The sequence below is a fragment of the Triturus cristatus genome, chromosome 7, assembly GCF_964204655.1.
Source record: "Triturus cristatus chromosome 7, aTriCri1.1, whole genome shotgun sequence".
NCBI lineage: Eukaryota > Metazoa > Chordata > Amphibia > Caudata > Salamandridae > Triturus > Triturus cristatus.
The window spans coordinates 1,357,357,698-1,357,378,620 of record NC_140590.1 but is presented as its reverse complement, the minus strand read 5'-3'; the positions used below and the strand labels follow the sequence as shown (position 1 = coordinate 1,357,378,620).

At 44.0% G+C, this 20,923-nt stretch overlaps 1 protein-coding gene across 1 annotated transcript in view; it reads right to left on the bottom strand.

Annotated features, from left to right (window-relative positions):
• LOC146812054 (fer-1-like protein 4) overlaps window positions 1-20,923 on the bottom strand; it is a 1,053,957-nt gene that overhangs the window by 209,050 nt on the left and 823,984 nt on the right. The window contains exons 31-33 of the mRNA XM_085619061.1: window positions 17,467-17,598; window positions 3,524-3,572; window positions 152-261 (exon numbers count right to left, since the gene is read on the bottom strand). Coding sequence (XP_085475187.1) covers window positions 152-261; window positions 3,524-3,572; window positions 17,467-17,598 — 291 coding nt within the window. The remainder of the gene's footprint in view (window positions 1-151; window positions 262-3,523; window positions 3,573-17,466; window positions 17,599-20,923) is intronic.

Sequence of the window (20,923 nt, the reverse complement as noted above, 5' to 3'; positions counted from 1 at the left end):
AGCATACCTTAGTCATTGAAACACAGTTTTACAAAGCAAATGTAGTCTAATTGGTATGACCAGCTGGACATGTATGATTTGGATTCTGTTTTATTACAACATGTGTAGAAATGGCCACAGGAGGACATACAGTTACCGAAAACTAACATACCTTTAAAGTGGCTATTGCTTTCCTTTTAGGTTTTGCAGTGACAACTTCAATCTGGTGATCATCTTCAGCTTCCATATCCAATGCTCCTTCAGCAGTTAAGTTTGCTGCATCTGAAAATATGTGTGATTCAATTACTGTGAGATTCTGTAAATTAGTATCAATTGTGGGAAACTTTCCATAGGATAACTTGGACAAAATTATTGAGGTTCATTTTCACTCTTGCTTTCAAAAATATCAATACACATCAGATTACAGAAAACATTACCTTATTAATTGTAGTACCTTCTGGATGTATTTGAAATATTCACATAAAATTAGTCAAATGGTTGTTTTCCTCAGCCAATCTTTCAATTTGATGTAACACCTTAAGTGGCCATGGGTTTACCTAAACAGTCCTTTGCTCACTGCACCCCCAGGATTCAGGCAATTCCTCACTAAAAAGGCCTAACAGCCATGAAACGGCCAGGGGCTGCTTGTGTTCCCTTCTGAAGGGGGCCTTGCCTGGCAGTTGAGGATGGACTGCTCAGATGGGTAGTTGGGTGAGTACTGATTTGTATAAAGTAGGCGAAACACCATGCATTGCAATGCTACCAGGAGATATTGCCAGTGGTTTAAACTATTTGCAAGAATTTCTACCATTATCTTTTGTATGTTTGATTTCACCGTCCAAGTCAACCGTCACACAATGGAAGCCTACATTCTCTATCCTTACTGCTGCTGGTTCACAATCCTGCTTCTTCCTGTGCCATGACTGCCTGCTCCCTTGTGTCTTTTGGAACACCAGTGCCTGCTCTCTCTCATCAGAAGGACATCACTGCCTGCACCTACATTTTTAGACGCACACGGTCCTACTCTCTTCTTCTGCTCACCTGTGACATTAATGTATGCTTGCCTTCTTTAACATATGTGATCGCTTTCTCTTGTTTTCCATCATGTCGGTACCAGCTACCCCATTGTCTCCAACATCAGTATTCATATTGACAATCAGTACCTGCTCCCCGTATCTTCTAGGGCATCAGAGTCTTCTCCCTCTTACCTTCTGGAACATCACAGCCTGCTCCCTCTGACAATCCGTTGCAACAATAACTGTTTCTTTTCATCATCTGTGACTACAAATGGAATCTGTTCTCTTCTGAGATATTGGTACAAGCCCTCCACTGCATTTTGGAGCACATGGTGAAAGCGTATGCAGCTGTTAAGATAGCCTGGTCCTGTGTTGTGTAGGACTTTGTATGTGTTAGTGATAAGTTTAAATTAGCTGCATTTGTTCTTGTAGCGGTGTTCTGAATGGTATGGAGTCTGTGCAGGAGTTGTTTGGAGATTCTGATTAGAGAGTGTTGCCATAGTGCAGCCTCCTGGTGATAAGTGGGTGAATTTCCCCATTCTTTCATATTCTTGGGTTTACAAAGGGAATTATACAAACTGAAAGTTTTCACTACGATCTCTGTCATGGTAGGTGCCATTAACCTCAATATCCTCTTCCTGTAGCACATATTTAGTGGTTCCTTATAACCGTTCTTCTATAAGCCTCCCCACATGAACTTCACAGAAGGCTAGAATATCATTGTACAGCACCAAATCTCATTCCCAGTTTGTACCCATTCTCCTAAACACTGGGTCTCTGTCCTCTGATGCCTTCACTTTGCTAGTCTGGGCCATGATTTTCTTTTGTACGCTGAGGCAGGATACAACCCATCACAATATGAGATGCATAAAAGACAGAAACCTGCTGTTTAAGAGTATTTTTATTTGTCCGAACCCTCAACAAGGTCACATCCTTGTTGATGACCATATTCATTGTTTATTGTTACAACCTTAGTGCAGTTCCTCACACTATGAAAGAGTCCAATTTTGGGGGCTTCTTAACATGACATTATTTGTAAAGTACACATTTATCCATTGGTGCTGTTTAACAGGGTTTTATGATCATGCAGGCCAATGGTACTCATTTTATCGACCGTGGAAGGGAAAAAGACTGAGTTGTAGGGCCGGAATTTAAACCAGGGACCATGATTTCAAACACAGATCCTGGAGCGGATGCATTAAGCCACTGAACTACCAGAATGTACTATAGGTAGGGTGTTAGTGTTTATTTACTTTTTCTTTCGTATGTGATCCTCTCACTATTCTATGTGCAGCATTTGACTGCTTATAGAGAAATATAACGTCACAATCATCCACGGTGAACATTCTTTTAGCATGTTTCAGCTCTATTCTTCCCAAATGTAAACTAATGGGCAGCTGCATTTTACATCACTGCGTCTTCTTGCTACAGAGTTTTCAGCTCAACAAATTACGGCCCGCCCCACCATTCTAGTTCCATATTAATAACATTTCCATAGACACAATAGTTCATATGCTCCATTAACTGATATCTATATTGTTGGATCTTAAGGACTACGTCTTGGCTAATATCCACAGGCTTGACTGGTGGTTTCAACATTTTAGTAGACTCACATACTAACGAAAGCTTGCTATTTTAGTCGCCTCTTCCAACCTTTTTCGGACACCAACCCACATCCAAAGTAGTAACCTGTGCCTAATTTTCAAAAATTGTATCAGCACATCTAGTTTAGATCTGCCCACTGGGTACAATGAAGCAAGTTATGCTTCGATTAGCGGCAACTCTATACCTATATTGTAGCCAGAGGTCAGATCGGGCTCTGGCATTATTATGGAGGTCTACCGTGAATCAAAAAACTGGGCTCCCTTTACGATTCTTACAGGTGATTAAAGGAAATCAAAGAATGATGAACATTAACCCTGGTACAGGAGAAGAGAAAGAAATCAGAGATCTGATAATTTCCCAGAGAATAGGAAATATTTCTGGATTTTGCATGAGTGTCAAGCAGGAAGGGTAGTGGTCTCTGAAGGGTGCAACTTCTCACAGGGACACAACTTTTTAAGAGTTCTATGCAGGGATCCCTAAGAGCGCAATGCAAGCATCCCAAGATGTTTACGAAACATAAAAAAGCAGTCAGCATGCAGCTGGGTTGTTTGCTGGCCAACAGCCCGCGGGCCATGCAGGCATGAGCGGTGGGCGGTGAGGCCTGGTTGTGGGGGGGGGGGGGGTTGATTTTGACAGACGACAACAAGGGAAACTTAATTATTTATTTAATTTTCCCTCGCGGTCAGCTGTCGAATCCCCCGCCAAACCTGACCCCACTGCCCACCGCTCTTACCTGCACGGGCCGCGGCTGCTGGTCAAGTCTAATGTCTACAGTTCACTAAAAGCAGCACTGCCATCTTTCCAAACACCTGTATTTGACATTGGCCAGTGTTGTCAGTGCAGACTGAATGAATTCCATGTCCTGTATAAAGAGATTTCTTAATGACGTGAAGTGTTTTCCTTGTCGCAGAGCACAATCCTACCTGTTTCAGGAGGTTCATCATTGTCGGCATCTTCGTCTTCAACTCTAGACTAAAAGTAAAAAGAGACATCTTGAATGTAATGAAGCAGTATCAACAGGATTGAGGGCAACAGAAAGCAGTGGCAGAGGGGAAGGGGAACGGGTTAGAGAAATCAAGCGTAGTGTCCTGTTGTCCCCATTCCCTATTAGTCATAGCTGGTGTCTGGAATGCTGAGAGTGAATGATGGAATGACACTATAAAACTAATTAAATGCATCTGAGTGAGAGTGGTTATGGAGACTGTTAAGGGGGGGTGGTACTGCGGGAATCCGTTGCGCAGGTGATTATTGGGGGGGCCGCCAAAAAATATTGTCACACTGGGCGCCACCAGTGCTAAAGCCGGCCCTGGCAATAAGAAGAACGACGAGAAGGTGAGCCCTTTTAGCACAGAGGGTTCTGAGGTTGTGACCTCCTGCTGTGTCATTTGAGTTGTTTACTTGAAAAGGAGTTCTTTCTTTAGTGTTCACCCTGTGGGCATTTTCATTTCAAAATTCTTTTAGCTTGTTGGTTTAACAATTAGTGTTTGGCAGTTTATATTTTTTGCTTTTCTGCCCATCGTTCTTTCAAAAATATTGGTGTTCACAGGGTTGATTCCCCACCACACACTTCTTTGAGCCTGATTTGCTAATGGCGTTCACCCCCATAATGGACAAATCCCCATGATTGACAAACTCTCACATGACCAATGAGACCCTCTGCACACCGCACAGAATGCATCTCCCAAAATGAAATTTGCAAAGCACTATTGCATTACACCTGCAACTGTGAACACTTCTGCACTCACTTCCGGACCCTGAGCCTACTGCAATAAAGGTTTTTCACAACAAACTTCGTTTTCATCACTTCTGAACATATACACAACATGGCGGCCTGACACCCAAGCTCCTCCCCAGCATCTGAGCAGATGTCCGAATATAACGCAGCTGAATCAGAACAAGTCGCAGCAGGCGATGGCTCATTTCCATATGCAAAGTAATCCTAACTAAAGCGCCATCTTCTATACCTGGAAAGTCTCCCATAACAGAAGATGGGGTTATCGCTTCTCAGATCCCACAACATCTGAAGCAGTTACACTAAAGTGTAGTCATGGAACAGGAACCCGACGCAGCACACAGTCAACATGCGACCTTGAAACACGAGGCCTCATCTTCAAGAATCTATTATAGCAACCTATAAGTTCTTTTTATATCGTGGGGTACTTACACGTTCACACTTCCTGCTGCAGCAGGACACACCCTTCACTCCGCCACCTCTTCTTTGGTAACACGGCATTTGCTCTTCCCTGACTCTGTCCTCTCCTCCCAAAGGCAGGCCATATGTGTTTCTGTTCCTGCAACCAAGAGCCCACCTCCTGCAGGCCTCGTGGCATGATTTCCCTGTAGACTGACTCTTCTATATATTAAGGCTAAAAAAACCTACTACAAGCTACTGCACGACCAAATGAGGGATGCCCTGCTATCACCACGCTGGCTACTCCCTATAGTAGTGCACACTGACACCACTGTGTCAGATGTGGGGAGCAGCAGACAGGGTCAGCCTAGGGAAACAAAATCAGCCCTGGCGAAAATGCTCAAACCACCCTGGCTCACCTTTGTCCCCTCATACAATTTTCCTCTATCCAGCCATCCATTCTCTCTCTCCTTCTTTCGCAGAACCCTCTCTAGGGTGGTGTGACCCATGCCAACGCACCGGGCGCTGATTCGGGTGGGAGCGGCTCATATTATGGTTTTAAAAGCACTGGCTGATGGTTCCTTGCCTCTAGCAATTTTCGGGCAACAATAAAAATGTCAAGATAACTCCTGGGGGAGAGATCAGAGTTTTGTTTAGTGGAAGTTTTGACTCATCTTAAAGTAGTGCAGAGGGTTAATATGTCTACTGCTAAGAACGTGTACCATACAGATTAAAAAGTGCATATAATGTAAATAAGTCAGTGGATTACTGCTTTCGTCAGAGAGAACCTTTTGTATAAGTTAAAATCCTAATGTAGAACAGTGAGTAATTAACTTTCATCAAACAGCTGCATAAAAACTGCAAGGTAATGGTTAGAGCATTATGATTTTTCCCCAGTCTTTCATTATCCGAATGTTGCAAAATGAATTTATTTTGGTAGAAATAAATTCTTATTATTAAGTAGAACCCCCAACCAGGGTGTAACTTTTTTATTTTTAGTTAGTGCTTCTCCAGATCAAGCTCTCCTAAACTATACTGCCTAATAGTATGGATTGCATGTGACTCCTACACCATGTAATCCTCTGTCTTATGTAACATTTCCTATACACTGATATGCACATGTATGTGTGTGATCTAAAGTGCTCTTACACCCTACACTGGTATGAGTGCCGGTATAAAATTAATTCCAAAAATGTATCTGAGAGAGAGTGGTTATGGAGACTTGAGAGGCACTGTTAAAGGAGGATTGTGAGGGAATCTGTGGCGGAGGTGGTTATTGGTGAGGCGCCAACAAACATTGTCACTTCGGGCACCACCAGCGCTAAAGTTGGCCCTATTGTTTCGTCTCTCTTCTCCCTCTCTGATTGCTTTCCCACTACCTACGTCATCCCTTCCTCTGTTTGTGTCTCGAAACCTCCTCTGAATGCTGCAATTAACCGGAGGGAGCTGGCAAAGTAGCAGGGGCATCAGAAGCAGAGCTGGGCTTTCGAACCCTTCCCATGAAATTATCAAAAACTGGAAAAACTCAGGAGGAGAGATCCCTAAATGTGATGTAGTAACACTATCAGGGCCAATAAATTGTGTCCCCTATTAATATGGGGAAAAGACCTTTCTTAGGACAAGAACCCTCACTCAACCTAGGGTGACATGCTTCATCATAGGGTTCCCTCCTCACGCCAGGGCCGCAAGGTCCATGATGTGGGCTACAACTCTTCTGGACCAGAAGAGGAGCTGAGCTGTTTTAAGTAGCGGAGACCAAAAATATGATGGCGACGGGCAGAGTGCAGAAAGAATAAGTAAGGATATTATAACTGTCTCTAGGGGATCAAATGTCTTTATTGTGAATGTGACATTACAACGCATACATTTACAATGCATGCCTTTTACAACGCAGTTTTTACATCACAACATCCTTTACATTGCATTCTTTTACATCGCATGCCATTACATCTCATTTTTAGAACTACCTTTACAACGCATTCCATTACAACACATACCATCACATCGGATTTAAGGTAAGTGTTGGATAGTGTAGGGGTAATAATTACTATTCTAACTCCAGTGAGTGCAACAGTAGGGTAAGTGTTGGATAGTGTAGGGGTAAAAATTACTATTCTAACTCCAGTGAGTGCAACAGTAGGGTAAGTGCTGGATAGTGTAAGGGTACTATGCGTTGTAATGGTATGCGTTGTAATGACTTGCAAGTAATGCCTGCGGTGTAGTGACATGCGTTGTAATGACATGCATTGTAGTGACATGCGATGTAATGGCTGCGTTGTAATGACATGCGATGTAAAGGATGTTGCGATGTAATGACTGCTTTGTAAAGGTAGTGTAATGCAATGACTGCGTTGTAAAGGTTGTTTCCCCTTTATTGTGCAGTACCCTAGGGCAGGATTAAAAAGCATAGAGGACTAGGGGTTATAAGAAAATATTCCCCTATATTAGGTCAACATATTTCTGCCCTTCAAACGACCCCGAAACCGGTCCTAGGATGCTTGATTCCGGTCCAGGGAAGACATGGCTCGGCAGTTCGGGTTAGACTGTTCCCATGAGGCACAGGGTCAAGACTGATTTGCATATGGCCATGTCTGAACTGGGGTGGCGTGGTGAGCAAAATAACAATGGATTAAACCCAGATCTGTGACTGGGGTGAATGTTTTGCCAATGTGCAACATTCCGTCCTACATCTTGTTTGTTTTGCTGTTCGCCCAATGTGGGAAGGGTATGCCCAGACGTGGGTCCCGTGCTCACTACGCCACTGTAGTCAAGCTATCCTGGCTGAAGAGGGGTGAAACCCCGAAACCGGTCCTAGGATGCTTGATTCCGGTCCAGGGAAGACATGGCTTGGCAGTTCGGGCTGGACTGTTCCCATGAGGCACAGGGTCAAGACTGATTTACAAATGGCATGTCTGAACTGGGGTGGCGTGGTGAGCAAAATAACGATGGATTAAACCCAGATCTGTGACTGGGGTGAATGTTTTGCCAATGTGCAACATTCCGTCCATCATCTTGTTTGTTTTGCTGTTCGCCCTATGTGGGAAGGGTATGCCCAGACGTGGGTCCTGTGCTCACTACGCCACTGTAGTCAAGCTATCCTGGCTGAAGAGGGGTGAAACCCCGAAACCGGTCCTAGGATGCTTGATTCCGGTCCAGGGAAGACATGGCTTGGCAGTTCGGGCTGGACTGTTCCCATGAGGCACAGGGTCAAGACTGATTTGCATATGGCATGTCTGAACTGGGGTGGCGTGGTGAGCAAAATAACGATGGATTAAACCCAGATCCAATGTGCAACATACCGTCCTTCATCTTGTTTGTTTTACTGCTCGCCCTATGTGGGAAGGGTATGCCCAGACGTGGGTCCAGTGCTCACTACGCCACTGGAGTCAACCTATCCTGGCTGAAGAGGGGTGAAACCCCGAAACCGGTCCTAGGATGCTTGATTCTGGTCCAGGGAAGACATGGCTTGGCAGTTCGGGCTGGACTGTTCCCATGAGGCACAGGGTCAAGACTGATTTGCATATGGCCATGTCTGAACTCGGGTAGCGTGGTGAGCAAAATAACGATGGATTAAACCCAGATCTGTGACTGGGAGTGAATGTTTTGCCAATGTGCAACATTCCGTCCATCATCTTGTTTGTTTTGCTCTTCAAATAACCCCAGGCGGGGTTCATGGGCATTCTTCAGGACCAAGACAAAGTAAGTCACTCTGCAATCAAATCAAAGAAATAACATAAAACAAATTCTATAGATGTGTATACTGGCTACAACGGGATGGTGGCCTGTGTGTATGAGTGATGGCCCAAATGTAGCAGATAATAAGGGTACACCGTCTCACCTGATCAATAATGTTCAGTTACCTCTCTTCCGCCTTATGGGTACCTCACTTGGTGCACAGCCGCATAACAGTCTGTGCAATTCATAAACATGGAGGTCCCGGCGAGAGTTCCATGTTTGTGAATTGCACGGACTGTTATGCCCATGAACCCTACCTGGAGTCATTTGAAGGGCAAAAATATGTTGACCTAATATAGGAGTATGTATATTTGGGGATAACATTATTGTTGGCTTTTAGGGCTCTGTGCACTTTACTCCTCCTAACCCGTGGTAAAGTGCTTGGGCTCTCCCTCATAAACATGGTAAAAATGGCCTACATTTGATTGGTACATTCAATTTACTTGTAAATGGCACTACATGTAACCAGGGCCTCTAAATTAAATGCTGCAAGTGGGCTACAGCACCCATTGTGCCACCCACTAAAGTTCCCAGGTAAATCATGTTTCAGTCCTGCCGCTGCAATCTGTGGTGAGGTTATAAACTGCCATTTTGACCTCACAAAATAAACCTTTTGCCATGCCTAACCTTTCCTTTTAATGTTATAAGTCACTACTAGTGTAGACCCTCAAGCTTATTGGGCAGGGTGCATAGTATTTAAAATATAGTACATGTGTATTTAGGTTTTACATGTCCGGACAGTGAAAAACTTCTAAAGTAATTTTTCACTGTGGTAAGGGTCTGTCTACCATAGACTAACACTGAGTACCTTATTACACTTAATAAGTGATAACTTCAGTTTGGGAACATGTAGAGAAATACTTCTTCCACTGATCTGAATTGTAATTTAAAACACTATTTAATAGTAATGCCAGATTTTGAGTTTCTATTCTGAAAATGTCCCTTTTAGAAAGTTGGCATTTTTTTGTCTAAACCAAATGTGCTTTTCTGCCCGTGTCCAGGGACACTTGACTGTGAATGGCACTCTTGTGGTGTGTTATGCATTCCTGCCAGATATTGGGACAAAAGGGACCTGGGTGTAGAGGGACTGGGTCAACCTGACAGGATGGCTTCAGAGCAGTTATGCCCTGCCCTGATTATGTTTCAAATTACCCTGCCGGCAGCACACACAAAGGAACCTGACACCAGGCTAGCCCTTGCCTTTGCGACCTTATAGAGTTTGGGCCAATCCCAGGAGAAGAACTGCCCAGAAACAGTTTGGGAGTAGGCCAAAAGATTCTCACCACATAAAGGCCTGCACCACATGTAAATGTGGCATATTCAGAACCTCTCACCGGAACGCTCCTGGACCTGTGGAAGATTCAAAGGAAGGCCTGCTCTGCTGTCTCAAGAAGGAAGATTGGACCTGCTTGCCTTGAACCCAGGCTTCCAGAACTGACTTCAAGGGTCAGTCAACTGACCTCCTGTTTGAGATACAGGGACACAACAAGCTACCAGAGGCATCCCTCCAACTGCCCAGCACCAACTGACCCCCAACTGGACCTGCCTGAGCCCTAGTGCTGGCCTCTGTTAGAGGAAGTCTTGATCCCCAAGAGGTGCCCCTAGAGGTCCTGGACCCTTGGCTGGCATCAGAGTGTACTCGTCCAGCCTCAAAACCAAATGTCCTGAGTTCCAGGCAAAGATTTAGAGTTTTTGGTGCTTTTCACAACCACAAAGGAAATCCTTGCATCATCCGATGACCATCTGTGACGCCCGCTGACGAAAATCTCCAGCGACAACCTGCTCTTCACGTCCACTCTGAGAACCAGTACCAATTGCGTGAATCTGCATCGACCCCCAATGAGAAGCAGCTGTGACTAAAGACTTTTTGCGATGAACAGCGACTCTCCGCGATGCCCAACTTTCTCCTCAAACCGACAAGAGTCTCCAGGTGTCAACTGCAAATGCGAAGCTCTGCTGCAGCTCGCAGAAGGTAAAAACCTTCAGCGGGACAAACCTGTTTCCTGTCTTCGACCATCACTCCATCGCCTTGCCTCAGCTTGTGACTTTGACACAGACCAGCGCAACCTGATAACCGCAATTACTGATTTGTGCTTTTCGGCACTTTTTTAACTAGAAACTTTAAATAATCATAACTCCGGTTCTACTGATTGGATTTTAATAATTTGGGTGTCTCATTTTATTTATTAAAATGTACTCTAATTTTCTTAATTGGTTTGAGATTTTTCTTATGTTATGTTTTGACTTTATGACCGTATGAGTGCTGCATAAATACTTTATACTTTACCTTTAAGTTCAGCCTGACTGCTTTTGTGTCATGCTACCAGAGGATTAAGCACAGGTTTATTTAGTGACATTTGGTACACCCTGACAAGGATTGTGATTAATTTTTGAATGGGGCATCCTCCCCTGTCAACTAGTAACCCAATTTCTTACAATGCTCAACCATCCTTAAATCACCCTGCTACACACACAGTGTGAGTGCAGGTGCTAGTCTCAACATCCACGCAACATCAGAAAAGGTAACACCCCACTGCACCTCCGTTCCGTGGCTTTTGCCTTAATATTGTTTAAATTAGACTTTAGTCAAATCTTGTTCCCCAGCTTAGCTAAATCTCTGTTATGATGCATGCAGACAAAGAAGTAAAGTAAGATGGAGAATGGTGGTCTCTCCATTTGCCACCCCGCGGCCGGTGCATTGAAGAGCGTGGGAGGTGGTGCTGGCGAGATTCCTCTGTTTGCCTTTCCAAGGCGGCTGATTGAAGAGTGGGGGGGCGGTGTCGCTGGTGTATGCCGTCCCGAGAAAGCAGATAAGGGCGGGGGGAGTCCGCCGCCCCCAAAATTCATGCCGCACCTGACTGACAACGACCCCATTGCAATGCCACTGGGTAATAGAAAGGTGGAAGATAGAGAGGGATAATGTCACTTACCCAGTAAGCATCTGTTCTTGGCATGTAGAGCTGTAGATTCACATGCTTTGCATACTCATTCCATCTAGTGTTGGGTCCAGATGTTTGCAAGTTGTTTTTCTTCGAAGAAGTTTTTCCTAGTCATGAGGTAAGGTAACTCCTCCTTTCGGTGAAGGTGCGCATGGTCATCGACTCTATTGTTAGATTGTTTTCCCGCAAGAGGGTGAGAATGGAGTAAGTTAGTGTAGTGTAGAGATGTCCATGCGTATAAATGTACAATGAACAACTGCAACAACTACAGGTACCCGGGGAGGCGGGTGGGCGCATGTGACTCTACAGATCTACATGCCAAGGACAGGTGCTTACTGGGTAAGTAACATTATCCGTTCAAGGCATGTGTGCTGTAGATACACACACTTTGCATAGACTAAAAAGCAGTATACTCCCAAAGCGGTTGCTAACCTGTAAATGTTGCAGTTGTTTGGGACAGTGTGTTTTAAGTACTGCTTGGCCTACATTAGCCAGTTGACGTGCTAACACATCTACACAATAGTGTTTGGTAAATGTGTATGGTATAGAGTAGACCATGTAGCTGCCTTACATATATCAGCTAGGGGAATGTTGCTAAAGAAGCTACTGAGAACCCTATTTTGGGAGTGGAATGCTCTCTAGGGGGTATGGTTAAAGTTCTTTTAGCCTTAATATTGCATGTTTGAATGCATTTAACAGTCCATCTGGCAATACCAGATTCTGAGATAGGATTGCAGTTGTTTTGCGAAAGTCTTTTGTGTTATCTATGTAGTACAGTAAAGCCCTTTTAACGTCAAGCGTGTGAAGAGCCCGTTCTGCTACAGAATCAGGTTGAGGAAAGAAAACTGGTAACTCAACCGATTGGTTTATATGAACAGGAGAAACTACTTTGGGAAGGAATTTAATGTTGGTGTAGAGAACTATCCTGTCTTTCTGTAGCTGAAAGAAGGGTTCTTCTAAGGTTAATGCCTGTAGCTCACCAACTCTCCTCAGTGATGTGATGGCAATGAGGAAAGCAACCTTCCAAGAGAGAAATTGCTACGGGTACTTGTGCAATGGTTTAAAGGGTGGCCCATTGAGCCTTGTGAGAATGGTGTTGGGATTACATACTGGGGCAGGAGGAATTCTTGGTGGTATTGCCCTTATTTATCCTTCCATGAAAGCTTTGATTATTGGAACTCTGAATAGTGACAGATGTCTATTCCGTAAGTACGCAGCTACCGCTGCTAGGTGCAAACGAATAGATGAGTAACCCAGTCCAGTTTGTTGTAGATGTAAGAGGTAACAGATAATGTTTTCTATAGAAGCATCTAAAGGATTAATTATGTTGTTATTGCAGTATATAACAAACATTTTCCATTTTGCTGCATAGCAAGCTCTGGTGGTAGGCCTTCTTGCTTCCTTTAAAATATTCATACAGTCTGGTGGTAAGTTTAAATAACCAAACTCTTTGAGTTCAGGAGCCAGATCTCTAGATTTAATTCTTTGGGATTTGGATGTCTGATTTCTCAATGGTTTTGTGTGGGGAGAATGGAGGTGAGGAGCAGCTTTATTGATAGCTCCAACAGGGTGGTGTACCATGGTTGACGAGCCCATGTGGGAGCTACTAGGAATAGTATGAGGGATGTTTGCCTGAGTGTCCGAAGCACACACAGAATGAGCAGGAGAGGTGGAAAAGCATAGGCAAATATCCCTGACCAGTTCATCAATAGGGCATTGCACTTTGAGAACGGGTGTGGGAACCTGGAGCGAAGCTTGGGCATTTTGCGTTTTCGGCTGTGGCGACCAGGTCTATCTGTGGAAAGCTCCATTGTTGGAAGTAGGGAAGGAGAACTTAGGGATGAAGTTCCCACTTGTGAATTTGATGTCTCTTTCTGCTGAGGAGTTTGGCAACTAGATTGTTTACTCCTGGGAGATGTTCTGCCAGAAGATAAATCGTGTGATGGATTGCCCAACTCCAAATGGCTTGAGCTAGTGTCGACAGTTGGCGAGAGTGTTTTACCCTGTTTCTGTACATAATACATCGCTGTCATGTTGTCTGTTCAGACTAGGGCAGTTTTGGCTATGAGGTGAGATTGAAAAGCTTTGAGTGCTAGAAAAACTGCCAAAAGCTCCAGATAGATGATGTGGAGTCTGTTGTGCTTGTTGCTCCACTGGCCCTGTATTGTGTAACCTTTGAGATGAGCCCCCTAACCTGTTAGAGAAGTGTCTGCTGTGAGCACGCTCTATGAAATAGGGTCGATAAAAGGCCGTCCTTTTGATAAGTTTTGTGGGTTCCACCACTGCAGAGAGTGATGGGTACGGCCGTCTACCAATACTAGATCGGTTAATTGACCCTGTGACTGATTTCACTGACGTGCCAAGCACTGTTGTAGGAGAAGCATGTGAAGCCTTGCATGGGGCACAATTGCGATGCAAGACGCCATCATTCCCAGCAGTTGCATGAACACTCTGGCTGGTAAAGCTTAGTTGGGTTGAAAATGTAGAAGCATAGCCTGAATATTGGATATTCTGGCTACATTGGGAGAGGCTAGAGCTTTAACTGGGTCTAGACTGGCTCCTAGGTAAGACTGCATCTGTGGCAGATACAGGTGAAACTTTTGAGCATTGATGGTGAACCCCAGTTGATGAAGTAGATCTATTGAGATCTGTGTGTGCTGTAGACAGTGCTGGTGAGTGTTGACTTTGATAAGCCAGTCATCCAGATAGGGGAAGGCATGAATTTGTTGTCTTCTGAGATGAGCAGCGACTACTGCCAGACATTCGGTAAAAACTCTGGGTGCTGTAGTCACTCCGAAGGGAAGCACCTTGAACTGGTAATGCTTGCCTGCTATCACAAATCTGAGGTATTTACAATGAGCAGGATGAATTGGAATGTGAAAATATGTGTCTTTTAAATCTAGAGTAGACATAAAATCTGCTGTTTGTAAAAGTGGGAGTACCTGTTGAAGTGTCACCATGTGAAAGTGCGCTGACTGTATATAATGGTTAAGCTCTCTGAGATCAAGAAATCTAAGGGAACCATCCTTTTTGGAGATGAGAAAGTACAGAGAGTAAACCCCTGAGCTCTGGTACTATATTGGAACTGGCTCTATTGTCCTTTTTCGTAAGAGACTGGACCTCTTGTTTTAGCAAGAGTATGTGTTCTGGAGATAACTTGTGAGATCAAGGTGGAATGTTTGGGGGATTGCTGGTAAGCTCCAGGCAACAACCATGTTGGATAATTCCAAACACCCATTTGTCTGATGTTATAGACTGCCAAATGAGGAGAAATTGTTGAAGTCTTCCCCCGACAGGTGTGGTGTAATCAGGGGGAAGCGTGGGCAAATCACTGTTTGTTGGGGGAAGTGTGTTGATCTTACCCCTACCTTTAAAGTTGTTGCCTCTATAACCTCCTCGAAAAAAAAAACTCTGGAGAGAGAGAGGACTGGTTGTTACCATTGTAAGTTGAGGTATTTTGATCTGGGATGGGGTTTTTGACCCTCCTCTGTAAAAGGAGCGACAAAAGGAGCCTCTGTTGGATCTAGTCTAGAGTGCTCCCATAGATTTAGCTACTTCAGTGTCCTTTTTCATTTTCTCTAACGCCTGGTCTACATTAGAACCAAACAAGTGGTCCTTATCTAAGGATGTTTTAAGGATTGATTGTTGGACCTCAGGTTTAAACCCTAAAATCCTTAACCAAGCGTGTCTCCTGAGCAGGCTGCTGGTGTTAATCTCTCTAGCTGCAGTGTCTGCAGCATCTAGAGCACCTTGTATAGAGGAATTAGAAATGGGCTTACCTTCATTTACTAAGGCCTGTGCCTTAGAATTATGCTTATCTGGGAGATATTGGTGCAATTGCTCCATTTCGTTCCAGTGCGCCCTGTCATACCGGGCTAAAAGGCCTTGCCTATTTGGCAATGCGCCATTGATTTGCAGCCTGAGCAGCTATGCGCTTGCCAGAAACATCAATTAATTTGGACTCTTTATCTGACAGAGGAGCATCTCCTGATGTCTGCGAATTTGCCTGCTTGCGAGCATTAGATACTACTAAGGAATCTAACGGCAACTGTCCCTTGATAAATATAGGGTCTGTAGGAGAGGCCTTACATGTTTTGTCCACGCTAGGAGTCAAGGTGCGTGGTCTGACTGGGTCTTTAAAAATCTCTTCAGCAGGTTGCATCATGCCTTTAAGCATGGGAAGTGTCTTTGATGACCTATGTGTGGATGCTAAAATCTCAGACAAAAATCTTCTTCTAGTGATTCTTTGAGTAGTTTTACTCCATGGTAATGTGCAGCCCTGGCAATGAGTTCTTGGTGTGATGCATTGTCGTCTGGAGGAGAAGGTTTGGGTGGGTAAGGGGGGATCAGTATCACCTGGGGGATCAATTGTGTAATCTTTCCATGGATCTATTGGGAGATTCATCTCCCCATCATCTGCATCGTCATGGTGAGATGGAAAGGACTTGTAGCTACAGATTTTTTCTTCAAGGGGATCTTTTAACAAATGTCCTCATCCTGAAGCTTGGGTTTTAGAGGTGGTTTTGTGTGAATATGGCCTGTCAATGTGTTAATATGTAGCCTCCTTTGCTTCCGATCAGGTGTTAAGTGGAAAGTGTCCACTTTCGGATCTGAAGGGGTCTCTTTGTGTTTCAGCTCGGAGGTTTTCGGTGCAGGTATCTTCGGTACCGACGGAGGCTGACCTATCAGCGCGGAAGGTTTCAACTCCGAAGGTTGCTTGGGTTTTGGCACAGAAGATTTCAGCTCTGAGATGGATTTGTGCTTGGAACCAGAGGGTTTTGGCTCCGAGGAGGACTTTTGGCGACCCGGTACTTAGCCAGAAGGCTTGACTAGTTGTTGCGGAGCTGGGCCCGGAGGCGGGGGCGTCGAAAACGTCGCATCGGTGTCGAAGCCTTGTGCTTTTTTTTGGAGTTTGTGGGGGCAAGGGGTCTTTGGTACTCACGTCACCTTGTCCCTGCAGCAGTTCTTCGGCGTCTAGATCTATATCGAGCTCCGAGTCGCGAAGAGTCTTCTTTGATCAGAACAATCTGCAAGCGTCTTAATTTTCTTCCTTGTGCTCGGGAGACAAGCACAAGTTGCACACTTTGTGTGAGTCAGTGCGCGGATGTTCACGTGGCACCGAGGACAGAATTTAAACGGAGTCTGATCCATCGACGAAGAGCTGACCGAGCGTGGTTAGGCCTTGAAGGCCGTCCATGAATCTTTCCCATGGAAGGTTGATTCCGATGCTGAAACGATACGCGGAGAAGGGGAACACGTACTGAAGCAATACTGTTGAGGGTAGAGAGAATTGCCCGGAGTGGGGAGCCCGAAGAACGGTTTCGAACCAGCGTGAAGCAATACACGTCCGAACCTGACGGCGGAAAAAACACAATCTAACGATGGAGTCGATGCCCACGCACATTGTCACCGAAAGGAGGAGTCAGTCACCTTACCTCATGAATAGGAAAGACTTCTTCGAAGACAAACAACTTGCAAACATCCAGACCCAACACTGAATGGCAGGAGTATGCAAAGCACATGTATCTACAGCACACATGCCTCGAACATATGGAAATCGTGGAAGGCGAAAGAGTAGAATGGAAGGACATGGAGAACGAATGGTAGTGGTGAAAAAGGTTGGTGAAATGTGCGGAAAGCTGGAAGGTGATTAGGGTTAGAGAGGGATGGGGAAGAAAGGGATGGGGAAGAGTGTGATTAGATGGAGAAAGATGTAGAGAGGCGGGGAACAATCTTAAGAGGTGAGGAAAGTTAGAAACATTTGTCAAAGTTAGAAGAGAAGGATGGGGCATATAGGGATAAGAGGAAGTTAAGGGTGAAAAGCATGGAAAGTGTATCTGCTATATGTTTAAACTGTTAATCAATGGATATCACTAAGAATATTGGCAGAAACATTAGTTTTATTCCCAAAGTGTTTGTATTCTGAGACTACTCCTTGCTGCACAACCATACCTTCACTGAGCAGGGAAATGAATGCCATATTAAGTTTGCACCCACATTGTGTATGGACACTTATGATGTTTTCCTGAGTCGTGGGTGCAATAAGTTCATCAAAGTTTACCTGCTCACTCATTTCTTTCAAGGATTCGTAGTATTTCGACCACCAATCAAGTTCTTCTTTCTCCGGCTTTTCCTCTTCAAATTCTTCTTCTTTCGTAGTCAATTTAGAAATGCCAAGTTTTTTGAGTGGGTCCTAAATCGCACAATAAATGAGTAACTCAACTGTGAGACTAGCATATACAAATAAGGTGGACTAAATATTAAACCAACATTTACAACTGTGCAATTCGAAATTAAGGAAATACACCACTATTCAAGCAGGGACCTCAATATTGCAGTAAGCGTGAGTAATCCAATACAGAAATTGCTTGCAACTGTGCCCAAGATAATTTTGTATCAAACGATGGCTCGATATAGTGGAATATCAGAATACTGATTACAAGAATATCATGCTACAAAATATAATTGTCAAAAAATATATTTGTCGAATTAAATATGTAAATATAAATATAAGTTTATGATTATATACTCCACATCACTATACATATATATATATATATATATATATATATATATATATATATATATATATATATATTTGGATGTGTGTGGTCAAGGTATGTATATTTAGAGTTAAATATTGTAAATTTATACTATCCTAGTCGATTTTTTGGCCATCAATTTTGCTATTTGAAACACCGTTTTTTGTGATATTTTTATAACACATATTAATTCTTGATATATTGGTAGAATACTGTTAGGATAGAATATTGTATTTACCTTTGCATTCAGATCAATACCATTCAATACCATTCAATGCAGTCTAGCGCAAGATGAACGTCTACGTCCCAACACATCTCCAGCTTAGCATGCTTTCACGCGCAACCATTTTGGAGGACCCACGCTGCAGAATAAAACTCTCCTCTGCAATCCTCTCTACACTTTCCACCAGGGATAAGTCACCTTCTTGCCTACTGATGATGAGATGTTATGTTAGGTTTTCTGGTGTGATACAGCTTCCAACAAGTGGTGGAATGTGCTTGAGTGGGCTGTGGTAAATCTATGGCTGTGTATTAGTGTCTGGAGATATGATGTAAACCTTGAAACTTGATCACCTTCCAAATATTCACCACTCTTCTGGGGGAGGAAGGGGCATTGCAGTGCAGAAATTTTCTTTGAAGGCAAGAGATTCATAATACTAACATTTCTCATGCTCTGCTTCATATTGCACTTCTGCCATTTCTAAGGACTGTCACAAACCTTACTAATGATAAATATTGGCCCACATATAATCAGGCCCATGTAAAGCTTTTGGTTTTTTGAGCAAAGTCTTTTTGTGATTGTAGACCCTGGGAGTCACAAGATCCAGCGGCGGATCCTCCTTTAGGGCGGAGGAGTGCCGCCCAACCTGCTGCGAGGCAGCAGCTGTAGAAAACGTAACTTAAATGAAATGGTTAAAGGACATGACCATTTGAAGCACACTGTGTCTGTCTCAACTCGGGGGTGGGACCAGAAATGACTTGCCTAAACATAAAGTGCGCATGTCAGATTGGCCGGCCGTCTTGAAATGGCCAGCCCAACATGCGAACTATAGACCGTACCAATATGAGCTGTGAACAGCTGTGCGGACGGCAAGCACCGGCTCCTAGTCGGTAAAGGAGCCCTGAGTTAGCCTGCTCAGACAAATCATGGTGCTACTCTCATGCTGAAAACGGCATGAGAGCAGCTCCAGGACTGGTTAGGTTCATTGGCTCTTCACTCGCGCGTCAGGTTCGGAAGCTCTGTGGTTTCTGGGAACAGTGGATTGAGATCCTGGCGTCTCCGGGGTCTTCCCTGCACACTGATGTCGGTAAGTACTTTTGTTTTTATTTATTTAAACAAAGTACATTTTTCCGACTTCTAGTTAAACTAATTTGACGGGGCAGACGTGTGAGATTGGAAAAGTGCATGAATCTCAAACGTTTCAAAACCTTTCACACTCAGGCACTGCAATCAGCCAAGGAAGTAAAATGCGGTTTCTAACGAGAAAGTTTCTATTTAGAGAAGTGCCCTGCATGTGAAATGTTTGCTTAAGCCGCAGCTCTGTAGGGGCAGGTCATAGGCAGCCTAGATGTCATGCAGTGGCGAAATGCAGAATGCTAAAAAGCAGTTTTAGTTCTGTTTGCTTTTTTCATTTGTCTAGCTTTCAAATGAATCACACACTAGCTCGTGAATCACACACAATCATGTGCACACAAAGCAACGGTGCCATTAAGAGAAATAATTTAAACCAACTCCCTTTTCATGATTATGGCTCTGTTAAATCAGCCGGAATGCCTTTCCTGAATGTCACGTTTGGGTATTAGATTTCAGTTGTGGTTTATGTAAATAGCTCCAGCTTTTATGTTACGATTTGTCAGCTTTTGATTCTATACTACAAAGATCTTGTATCTCACATGTCTGAAAATAAAGTTGAGAATGAATTGAAATGAGGATGTTGGCTCATTTTACAACCTGTGCCTACATAAATCTTGATCTGTGTACTAGTCAAATGCAGATAAAATGCTGAGACACAGGGTAAAGGGCTATAAAGTTGTTCCCCTTAGTTGTGAACCCTGAGACCTGCTGCAGCTGCTGATTGGCCCCACCACTTTCAAGTGTCACTAGCTGCCACTGACAAGATCACAGTGGTTGATACCTCAAACAGACTTTTTGGGGGGTACAACAGCCCTTTTATAAGTCTTAATTGTAAAAGGACTTTTATGATGGTTTGTGAATCACAAATTGATGGGGGCATGAAAGGGGCTTTCCTCTCCCATTTCCAATTTGGGAAGGAAAGTATCAATATTTTACAACCGCAAATGCAAACCATTGTTGAGTAACCAACGCCGAGATGGGGTGGTAACTGGTTTGCAAATGGGAAGAGGTTTCCTTAGTACTTTGCAGGAGGGTCCCCCTCAAGTTTCGTTTCACCACTGGCTTTTTCAGGACTGAGGCATAGCTTTGAGTGTCACAAGCACACTGTGGCCACAGCACTTGAGGTGGGCGAACCAATGAAATTCAAGCCCGACTTGAGCCAGATGTCTGCCTCTGGTTCAGTTTGAGGTCTTCTGGGAACCCTGAGCCCAAAACTAGCTAAAGTTTCACGGGAGACAGTGTGGCCTAGCGGCTCCCTCTGCCAAACAGATATCATCTGGTTTGAATCCTGACCACGTCTGAACATCCCATGAGTCCTAGAAAATCTCCCTGGGCCAGACAAAAATATATAAACTAGTCTGTGTCTATTGTTAAGAGCTATTATGCAATTGGGCAAGGTTTGCGATATGTGAAACCACCAAAAATAAAATGTGAATGATGCCTGTCACACGAGCTTTAATCTCATCCTTCAAGAATTAAGGACAAAGTATTAACTTTTTTTGATGTTAGAAAGAGAGGCATCTAGTCTGGGGTCAGTCCCAGCTTCCGTGCTTGACTAATCTGTGTGAGCCAAGGCAAATACTTAATTTCACTGGGCTTCCTTTGTGCGCATTATCTCACGA